We start from the raw sequence: 11,241 nt of genomic DNA, 5'->3' as shown, positions 1-11,241 counted from the left end.
AAAACAAAACAAAACAAAAAAGCATTGGACCAAATATAGCTCAGTGGCGCAAGTGCGTGCTTGGCAAGTGCAAGGTTCTAAATTCTATTCCTGTTACAAAAATTAGCATTTTCAGTTTCTAAAAGTTATTTTAATTGCTACCTAATATGTCCTTGCTATACTTAAAAATTGCTAATCAAAGGCACTATAGAAGGGCCAGCCAAATAGCTCCGCGGATTAAAGCGCCTTCTTAGGCAGAAGCGGGGGCTGGGGGTTCAATCCCCACCCCAGGCACACTGAGATGGCGAATGAGACTGGGCATGGTGATATATGCACTTGTAATCCCAGCACTTGGGGAGGTTGAAAACAGGAGGATCACAAGTCCAATCTATGCAGTGAAACCCTGTACTAAATACAAAAAAAAAAAAAGGTACTATGGGAAGAGCAGCTAAGTTTTAAAAAGCACACATACTTCAGAGTTCAGAATATTTGTATAGTACCAAAGTATGACCCACCGGTTAATAACCACAAAAGGGGAAAATGTGTTTAAAAAGAGAGATCTAGGGCTGGGGATATAATTCATTGGCTGGAATATAGCTCAGTTGGCACAGTGACTACCTAGAAAGTGCAAGGTCCAGAGTTTTATTGTGTACCCACAAAGGCTGGGGGGGGGGAGCTGTTGGCAATCACTTTAATTAGGTGATCAAATCTAGTATTATTAGCATGAGATGAAATTATATGCTTTTGATGTTGTGGCCCAAGGGCTATTACCATGGGAAGGACCATCAAATGGGAGCCACTAGAACTGCCCTTACCTGGAAAAATACTAAATGGAAAGTGGCAGTGTGCTTCTGGAGGGATTATGAGGTTAGTACTGCCATCGAAGACTTGCAGACACAGAGAAGATGACTGCCATCACCGCTCCACCCAGCTTTCCTTTTGGACCCATCCAGAAGAGAAGGACTTTAGAGAATGACAGAGGATTATTGTAAGCTCAACCAAGTGGTGACTCCCAATTGTAGCTGCTGCACCAGATGTGGTTTGATCCCTTGAGCAAATTAACCCACTTTCTGATACATAGTACGCAGCTATTGAGCTGACAAATGGCCTTTCTTCCATACCTGTCCAAAAGGCTCACTACAAGCAATTTGCATCCAGCTGGTAAGGTTGGTAATGTATCTTCATTGCCTTATTTCAGGGGTATACAATTTCTCTAGCCCTATCTCATAATTCTGTTTGAAGGGATCGTGATTGCTTTTCCCGCTCACAACCTATTCCACTCACCCATTATACTGATGACACTAAGTTGATTAGACCTAGTGTACAGCAGCTACTGTAGATGCATTGATAAAATATTTGCATACCAAAGGGTGGAGAATGATTATGAGGGAGATGTCTATCTCTGTGAAATTTCTGAGTCTGGTAGTCTGTTTTGAAAACTGGAAACAGGGAACCAGGGAGATGGCTCGTAGAATAAGCGCTTGCCTGGCAAGCGCAGGGGGCTGAGTTCAATCCCCAGTTCTGAAAAAAAAAAAAAAAAAAAAAGAAAGAAAGAAAAGAAAACTGGAAACAGCATGCAGACCTCTTCCCTTTTGTGACCATTGCTACAGCTGTAGGGGCCAAAATATTCAATCCCTGCATGACTTCATACTGAAGCACAAACTCAAGATGGCAATTAAATGTACCTTCCCACATCCACAGGAAGATTGTGTCTTCCCCTCTTTCAAAGAGCTGATGCAAGAAGTACAGAGTTTGCTCTATGCTCATCTGAAAGTATAATGAAGTTCAGGTCGTATGAGAGTTCTATAAAGGTCAGCAGACTGGCAAAGTAGTCCAGATTTACAAGAAGAAATAGGCCATCTACACTGAACAGATGCAGCGCAAAAAGGCAAATGTGAAATCCATCCATGTGGGTGTTCACCCCAGCAAGGTGGTTATCACCAGGTTAAAACTGGACAAAGACCACAAGAAGATCCTGTCTCCAAGTTGGCAAGGAAAAGGGTAAACACAAAGAAGAAACAATTGAAAAAAATGCAGGAGTAATGTCATACAGAACTTTAATTAAAAACTAAAATAAGAAAAGATATCTTCTCTAAGGTGAACAGTAAGTTGCCATGTCCAGAATTTTCTATAACCAAAAAAAGGTGCATCCAGTGGGCCTCTGGATTTTAAAGGCAACTTGTTCCTCATTTGGTTGTGTTATACTGACCCATTTAATGAATGACTCAAAATACTGCTATTTTTGAGTAGGTCCTGGAACAGAGAGTTCTATAACAGGTCCAGACTGCTGTATGAGCTGTTCTGCTGCTTGGGTCATATGACTCAGCAGATTCAGCAGTGCATGTACATGCAGTGGCAATGGCAGACAGGGCTGAGTGTTGTCTGGACACTGGCAGGCTCCTATTTGTGAACTGTATAGCCTTTAGGATGTTGGAGCAAAGTTCTGCCATCCATTCATTCTTCTGAGAAAAAACTTTGTTACTGTTATTAGCTAAAATTAACCATTAAAAAAAATAAAATAAAATAAAATAAAATAAAATAAAATAAACCATTTAAACAAGGGTAACGAAGCTGCCAAGCTGTCTGTCACAAATGGTGTTATCTGATCCAACAAGCCAAAAGACATGCAGAGTATCACTATAGCATCAAATAAGTGATAAGAACCAGGTGTGGTGGTACATGCCTGCAATATCAGCACTTTGGAGGCTGTGGCAGGAGAACTGCCATGAGTTTGAGGCCAGCCTGGGCTACATAGTGAGATCAAAGCCATCCTGAACTACATAGTGAGACTGTCTCAAAAAAAAGAAAGAAAAAAGTGATATATACATGATTGAACCTGAATAGGTCCTAAAGGTACAAATTACAAGAAAAAAAAAAAGGCCTAAATGCTTATTGTCCCTTCTCTTGCTCAGTCTCTCCTCATCTGTGGAGATGGCTTCTTTGGGAGTTCCCTACATAAAGAAGGCAGAGGAGCTGGCCTGGCTTACAGGTGGATCTGCATCACATGCAGGTATTTGTAGCACTACAGCCCCCACCCCCACCCCAAGGAAATCTTCCAGTGGGTGGGATTTCTGACACTGCACTTTGGATGCCAGATGTACAGTGAAGTGGTAAGTCATAGTTTAGGTCTAAAACAGCAAAGCCTTAAGTTTTTGGAAGGTGACTACATTATGGGAATATTGCAGCTGATTCGCTGGTAGGATGTGGGGAGTGGCAGGATGCGCCACTATGGATGGGCCTGACCTGGCAGGTGTTACCTCACTTCCTTGAATCCCTGGCTCTTGGCTGCCATGAGGTGGGCAATTTTCTTTTGCCAAAGCTTTCCACCAGGCCTTCCAGCCCCGGAGCCAGACAACTGTGGGCTAAAATGTGAGCCAAAATAAAGTAATAATCTTTCCTAAGTCACAGTTCAGCGGCTTAAGTGCCTGCCTGGCAAGAACAAGGTCCAAAGTTTGATCCCCAGCACCCCAAAAAAGAAAAATAGAAAACTGCTAAAAAGAAATTTAGGGAAGTGGCTTGTGAACACCTTGGGTAAAACAATATGAAGATATTTGTGTCCCATGTGAATGCTCACCAAACTGTGACCTCAGCAGACAATTCAAATAATCAAGTAGATAGGATGACCTGCTCTCTGGAGCCCAGTCAGCTTCTATCCCCTCCACCATCCTCATATAACTAGTACTACCATGTTCCTCAATGATGAATTCCAAATGGTCATGGGGGCAGGGATGCAGATTACGCACAAGCTTACACATGGACTTTTACTTAACCAGAGTGATAGGGATGTGACTAACCCTGTTAAGTTCGCATCCGGCCAGCAGCAGAGACCATCACTGAGCTCCTGAAATGGCACCAAGCCTCAGCTACCTGGTGGCACACTGATTACACTGCACTACATTTTGGAAAGAGTCCTTTTGTCCTTAGTGGGATAGGCTCTGGGTTGTTCTCTTTCCTCCATATTTCTGCTAGAATTACTATCTATCAATTTAATAAATAATATTTACTTGGTACCAGGCATTGAACTCTGGGCCTAAGTAAGCACTACCACTAAGTTACTACATTCCCAGTACTTTTGGTTGATCAACTGTGGTTCTGGGGATTGAACCTAGTGACACTACCACCAAGCTACATCCCAACCCTTTTCATTTCTTATGGCAAGGTCTAAATTGTCCACACTGGGCTCTAACTTGTGATCCTCTTGCTTCAGTGCTGAGTAGCTGGGATTACATGTACATGCCACAACACTTGGTTTAAAGAATGCTTTATCAATTGTCATAGCCTTGGTTCTGATCAAGTAATTCACTCTTAGTGGGACTAAGCTCATATAACTAATATTACCATGTTCCTCACCATTATGAAAGTTTGATGTAACAGTCAAATAAATGCCTTTTTAAAAATTCAAAGTACTAACCAGGAGGCAATCCCTTAGAGGACTGGGACAAGGTTTTCTAGGTCACAGACACTGAGCTAGCATTCAGAATATGGTCTTGTTTGTCCTACTGAGCATCAAAGATGAAGATGGGAATGGTACCACTACTATGCTCAGTGACCCGCTAGCAATAATTTAGCTTATTCTCATGACTGTGGTTTGCTTAGTTCCAGAAAAATGCTTCCACCAAGAATTTAATTTCATTTAAGGTTAAGATGATCCAGACTTTTTACCAAGATGGCACCAAAGGCATAAAAGGAAGCCCCTACCTCTCCCAAAGCTGAAGCCAAAGCAAAAGCTCTGAAGGTCAAGAAGGCTGTGCTGAAAGGCATCGACAGCCACAAAAAGAAAATATAAACCTCACCCACCTTCCGCTGTCCCAAGACACTGCGGCTCTGGAGGCAGCCCAAATACCCTTGGAAGCGCGCCCCCGGGAGAAACAAGCTTGACCACTATGCTGTCATCAAGTTCCCCTTGACCACAGTCAGCCATGAAAAAGATTGAGGACAACAAATTCGTGTTCACTGTGGGTGTCAAAGTCATTAAGCACCAAATCAAACAAGCTGTAAAGCAGCTCTATGACATCAGTGTTGCCAAGGTCAATACCCTAATCAGGCCTGATGGAGAGAAGGCATATCTTCGACTGGCTCCTGATTATGATGCATTAGATGTTGCCAACAAAACTGGGATCATCTAAACTGAGTCCAGCTGGCTAATTCTATATATATATATACATTTTTTTTTCCCAGTTTAAAAAAAGATCCAGGGGCTGGAGAGATGGCTCAGTGGTCTAAAGCACCTACTTGAAACAAGCTTGGCAAAGCACAGGGACCGCGGTTCGATCCCCCAGCACCACATGCCAGCCAGCCCCGCCCCCTGGTGGGCTGAGCTGGCCACACACACACACACAATAAATAAATGTAATAAATAAAAATAAATAATTAAAAAAAAAAAAGATCCAGCTACTCTTGACTCCTCATGCCTCAGAATTAACAAAGAAGTTATGTTTCTGAATGAGATGACTGAATGACCATGAAAAATTGAACTAGTATTCCAAAGAATAATGCACTGAAGAGAGCCCTTAGGATATCTTGCAACCCAGTTCAAGCAGGACTAATACTTATGACCCTTCAAAAAGGTTTGAGTTACCAGGACCAGCTGATGTGCTTGTTGTAAGAAGAGTGGATACTGTGCCAGACATAGTAGCACACCCCTGTAATCCAGCACTCTGGGAGGCGAAAACAGGATTGCAAGTTCCAGCCCAACTGGGCGACTCTGATTCAGTAAGAACCTGTCTCAAAATTACTATTACACTTTAAAAAGTGGGGGTGGAGATGAAATATTAAAACTTTTCCAAAAATGAGAGGAAGGCTAGGGATACAACTCAGTGCTCAAGCTCTGGGTTTAATCCCCAGTAAATGGGAGGAAAAATGTGAGACTGTAATTGCCACAAGCCCATTTCTCATTTTATGGTTATAATATACACATGTGTATAACCTTATCATATAGCATGTTGATTTTATATTCATCATACATCACACAATTTAAGTTAGGGGAAAGTCAGCATAAATATCACTCAAGGGCTTTAACTCCTCTTCTGAGAAATGGTGTAGCGTTTTAGTTGTACACAGGTTGTATCACATTCAGCGGAATTATGTCTTCATTGGGGGATTTAGGTATTAAGATGTATGGGAGTTAAAAATGGACAGATAGGGGCTGGCCAAATAGCTTTAGTGGACTAAACTGTTAAACTGCCTGCTAAGGAAAATGCAGGGACCAGGGTTTAATCCCCGGCCTGGTGGCACATGCCTGTAATCCCAGCGCTTGGGAGGCTGAAAACAGGAGAATCTCTGAGTTAGATCTGTATAGTGAGACCTTGTACTATATATATATATATATATATATATATATGTTTTTTTTTTTTTTTTTTCTTTCTTCAAAGATTTATGTTTAATCTAAGCCTATTTAGAGCTGGAGGAACAAGAAAGAGGAAATCCATAGCAAAATAGTCCTGGACTCTTCAGGAAGTCAATACTATTAAAAAAAAGGTGAAAAAAAAATGTGAGAGTAAATGTAAATTATACTAGAAAGGCAAAAATGCAGTATGTATATCAAAAGAGGTCTTAAAAATGCAAGACATTCTGGGGATGAGTTGGAAAATCTGAACATCGGTTGAGTACTAGGTACTTTTTTGGTTTTGTCTGAGACAAGATATTACTATGTACTCAGCTTGGCCTTGAGCTCATTTTGTAGTCCCAGCTGTTCTTGAACTTGCAATGATCCTCCTGCCTCAGCTTCCCAAGAGTTCAAATTACAGGCATGTACCAGCTACATGTTTTCTTAAGCATGAAACTGGCATTGGTACTTAATTGAGAAAGTAAGTCCTAGCCAGGTATGGAGGTAATACTGGTGATCTCAGCCTTCTCAGTGTTACCAGTTCAAGTGAAGCCTGGTAACAAGATCCTGTTTCAAAATCGAAAAAGGGGCTGGGCATGTACCATGTAAATCAGTTTGAAACTCCTGGGTTCAACCCCCAGTAATGGAAGCCCACCAAAAAAACCCCCTAAAATTCTTCCATACCAAATGTTACTCTTCTTCAGATGACCTGACTCCGCAGTAACTACATGTAACACTTGTAAGAGCAAGCAAACTTGAGGTATTTTTGAGCATAAGTACCATATTTAATGTAGTAATTCTTAGCCATTCAACATGTGTAAGACTAACTGGTTTTACCAGGTTCCTTGTTTTGCATCCCAAGCACACTTCCTGATATTTTTGATGGTGGTGTTGGAGATCAAATTCAAAGACCTGTGTGCGTGCTTGGCCTGAGTCACTTTCTCACTGCTGAGAGCCACCTATCACCCACAACTTGAGGTTTACTTTGACTTGGTTACGGTCCATAGTGGGCAGGTTTCAGGGGAGAATGGCACAGCAGAGAAAAAGCTGCCACTTTTCTGGTGGCTAAGAACCTGCCTCCCTCAGGTAGGCACCACCTCCCAGCAGCACGATCACTAGATTCCATAATCTAATCTTTTCCAAAATGTGTGTGTCACTAGAGGGGAGATCTAACTTTTAAAACATTAACAGCAAAAGCCGGGCATGGTGGTGCATGCCAGCAGTTCCAGCACTTGGAGGCTGAGACTGGAGATTTGTTGAGTTCCACACCAGCCTCAGGTGTGCAGTGAAACCATCTCAAAAAGATAAGAACAAAAACAAAACATTAATACAATGTTTTACTAAACTGAAATTCTACAGATTTCTATGCACAGCATTTTCATACTAGAGTTACTTGACATAAACATGCTTAAAAACTGAGTGGTGAAGTGCCAATAACTTTTTTTTTTTTTTTTTTTTTTCCAGTCTTTTTGAGACAGGGTCTCACTATACAGTTCAGGCTGGCCTTAAGCTCACTTTGTAGTCCAGGCTGGTCTTGAACTCACAACAATCCTCCAGTCTCTGCCTCCTGTGTCATGGGATTAAAGGCATGCACCATCAAACAAGATTTAACAACTGTTGAATGTAAACAGAGTACATCCAATGTTTATACTATTTAAAACATTTTTCTTTCTTTTTTTGGTCTTTTTAGGCAGTCTCACTATGGAGTTCAGGCTGGCGGTAAGCTCATTGACTTTGTGGCCCAACTTCACACCCTCAATTATCCTCCTCCTGCCTCAGCCTCCTGAGTGCTGGGATCATAGGCATGTGTTACTATGCCTCACTGTACTTTGCTACATCCCTCACAAGTTTAACAAAAGCTGTGCTGCCCTGAGAGCTCTCAGGGCATGCTGAGACAGAATGAGACTGGGCGTGGTCTGTAATCCCAGCGCTTGGGAGGCTGAAAACAGATCCTATAGAGCCTGTGCTATTAAAAAAAAAAACAACAAAAAAAAACAAAAAAACAAAAAAAAAAAACCTGTAATGAATAACCCTGGAATAAACAGGCCCATACAAAACTTCTGCCTTTCCAGGAATATCCTCATGTAATGTATGTATCAAACCTTATTTGTACAAACTTTCTCATTTGCCTTCTATCCCCTAAAACAGAACTGGCTTAGATTAAGTACTATAAATTTCTAAAAACCCAAGTCAAATCTTCCAATATAAATTAAAAAAAACCAGTTAGGAAACATTTCTTGTAAGAGTTTTAAGAATTTTAATTACTTAAATCTTAGTTTTATTTCATGATATAAAATATTCTGTGGAGCTGGGAGTAATGGTGTATGCCTGTAATTCCAAAATCTGGGAGGCTGAGGCAGGAGGCCTGCCATGAGTTAAATCCAGGCCAGCCTGAATTATAGACCATCTCAAAAACCCTAATATAATGCAGACCAAACTTGTATTCTATCTTATACCTTTTACTTAAAAGCTGCATAAAGCTTTTGTAGATTGGGTGATAAATACAAAATGATCACCAATTTGCTTGGCATGATGGCATTTATCTAAGGAGGATCACTGTTTGAGGCCAGACTAAATTACACAGCAAATCTCTTAAAAACAAAACAAAACTCCTAGGTTAAATGTGTGCAGCATTGGTTGGGTTAGGTGATTTTACACTATTCATGGCAAGAGCTGACACCTGTAGCCAAGATGTATTGGTCAATATCTTTTGTAGCAAAAAAAAAAAAAAAAATTGTGCTACATGAGTACTTTCTTTTGGTAGAAACATACTGGGGGTTGAGATTGACTAGGGCTTCAGGAATGCTAAGCAAACACCATCACCAAGCTATTCCCCTACCTCAGCACTGACTTCTGAATTTGTAGAAAGATCTCAAGTAACACAACAGTATTCTTAAAGAGAAATATTACAGGGAGGCTTTTTTCTTTATGTATTAGTACAGGGTCTCACTACACAGATTGGACTCGTAATGATTCTGTTTTCAGCCTCCCAAATGCTGGGATTACAGGCATGTGCCACCATGCCCAGTCTCAATCTCAGTCTAAGTGCACCCTGGCTGCTGTGCTCTGCCCAAGTAGGTGCTTTAGTCCACTGAGCTAACTGGCTGGCCCTATTTTTTTCTTAATCTTTGTATCTTTTGTCTAAAACAGCATGTGCATTATCCTCTTTTAATGCTAATAGGCATGTTATCAGTCATTTTTTGGTCTACTCTTCTACTTTTTTTTTTTTTTTGGGGGGGGGAGCTTTTTGAGACAGGGTCTCATTATGCAATTCAGTCTGGCCTCACACTAATTTTGTAGTCAGGCTAGTTTCAAACTTGCATTGATCCTTCTGCCTCAGCCTCTTGAGTGCTGTTTTCTACTTTTAAAAAGCTTAAAATACAATGGGCAAGTGGCTAAGTAAAATACATGTAAGGAAAGGAAACTGGTGTTGAGAACAGTAACGACCATGAGTTTCAGTGTGCTGGCAAAACCTCAGATGTGGGGGCTTCTGACCAGGCGCCTGCAGATTCATACTGCTGGAGCATTTGATGTCTCACTGGGGGTTGCAGCTCTCTAGAAGTTGGGTATGGCTGAACCAAAAAAGGCATATGCAAATTTCTACAGAAATTATGATTCCATGAAAGATTTTGAAGAAATGAGGAAGGCTGGTATCTTTCAGAGTGTGAGGTGATGTAGGAATAACAAGGTTTCTTTGGATTGAATTCTACAGACATTTGTCACTGATCAATGTTCCTGAACTATGAACATGAATATGTGGGCTAGGGAATACTTAATTCTCATGACAAATAAATAACTTGTGTGGACAGTAAAACGAAGAAAAAAATTTAAATCTTTGTATAGTATTGCTTATATAGCTTTGCAAAAGTATCACAAATACAATGGGGGGGGGGCGGGGAGATAGATGGCTCAGAGGAATAAGCACTTCCCTGCCAAGCGCAAGGGCCTGAGTTTAATCCCCGGTTCTGCCAAAAAACAAAACAAAAAACAAACTGAGGGATAAACCAATTAGCCTTTTGAAAAAGAGATATTTTAATATTTAGTTGTTTCAATACAATTTCAAGCAAACACCAACCCGAAGACCAAGTCCAGGAATTCACAGAGGAAAACAATCTTCTGAACAACAAGGACTAGATCTTCTTACATTTGAGTTGCAGTACTGGCAGTGTAATGCTGCCAGTCAGCCTGTGTATTCAGATTTATCGAGTGTTCACCTGATAAAGAGAAAAATTTGGATTCTAGTTTTAGAATCTTAAGACTGGAAGGTGTTCAAAGGTAATTATCCAAATTCTCTCACTTTTAGTGATGGGAAAACACCCATTATGATCTGTTACTACTTTTGATTACAAGCAAATATTTATTAAAACACCACTGTCACAAAACTTTAAAAAATGCAGTTTGGCCTTGTAGAGAATTTGCAACCAGTATACTTACCACATCATCAATTTTCAAAATGCCGGACGGTTTCTGTAGCTAGGGTCAGAGCACTGACTGAAACCAACAAAGGCTGGACAACCATCTCCTCCAAAATGTTGGAAATCCCACCCTGCAAATCAACACAGTTGGCTTTTAGTATTTGTAATTATAAATATCACCAATTATTTGTAACCAGAGTGCCCCAAGACCTTTTGAAGCACCCCTGTGCTTAGGGTTAAAATATTCTAGTAAGTTCTTCTCTACATGGCAGGCTGCATTCCAACTGTAATTTGGAAAAACAGAATGCTAGATTCTCCCAATCCTAACCCTCCAACAACTTCTAATTATCACTTATTCCTCCTTTATACCTCTTATATTTCCTATGTTAAATTCTTCACTGCAGGGGGCCTAGCCCTAGCTCCGTTCTTTAAGTGGCTGCTTCCACAATGCTGGCAGCCTCAGTTTGCTGTAGTTCAATCCCCACAACACTCCAGCCATGCAAAAGTGCCCTGAAGGCATTC

General features: G+C 40.9%; 1 protein-coding gene and 1 pseudogene across 1 annotated transcript in view; one reads left to right on the top strand and one right to left on the bottom strand.

Moving 5' to 3' along the window:
- Positions 1–9,420: 9,420 nt before the first annotated feature.
- On the top strand, positions 9,421–10,176 carry LOC111818055 (annotated as a pseudogene).
- A 136-nt stretch (positions 10,177–10,312) lies between these two features.
- The window catches only part of Cct4 (chaperonin containing TCP1 subunit 4), a 21,786-nt gene continuing 20,857 nt past the window's right edge, over positions 10,313–11,241 (bottom strand). Inside the window, exons 13-14 of the mRNA XM_004649033.3 lie at positions 10,739–10,850; positions 10,313–10,518 (exon numbers count right to left, since the gene is read on the bottom strand). Coding sequence (XP_004649090.2) covers positions 10,746–10,850 — 105 coding nt within the window. The 3' untranslated portion in view covers positions 10,313–10,518; positions 10,739–10,745. The remainder of the gene's footprint in view (positions 10,519–10,738; positions 10,851–11,241) is intronic.

This window comes from Octodon degus, unplaced genomic scaffold (genome assembly GCF_000260255.1).
Source record: "Octodon degus isolate 3935 unplaced genomic scaffold, OctDeg1.0 scaffold00078, whole genome shotgun sequence".
In the NCBI taxonomy this organism is placed as follows: domain Eukaryota; kingdom Metazoa; phylum Chordata; class Mammalia; order Rodentia; family Octodontidae; genus Octodon; species Octodon degus.
The sequence above is the reverse complement of the archived record's forward strand: the minus strand, read 5'-3'. Positions and strand labels throughout refer to the sequence as shown.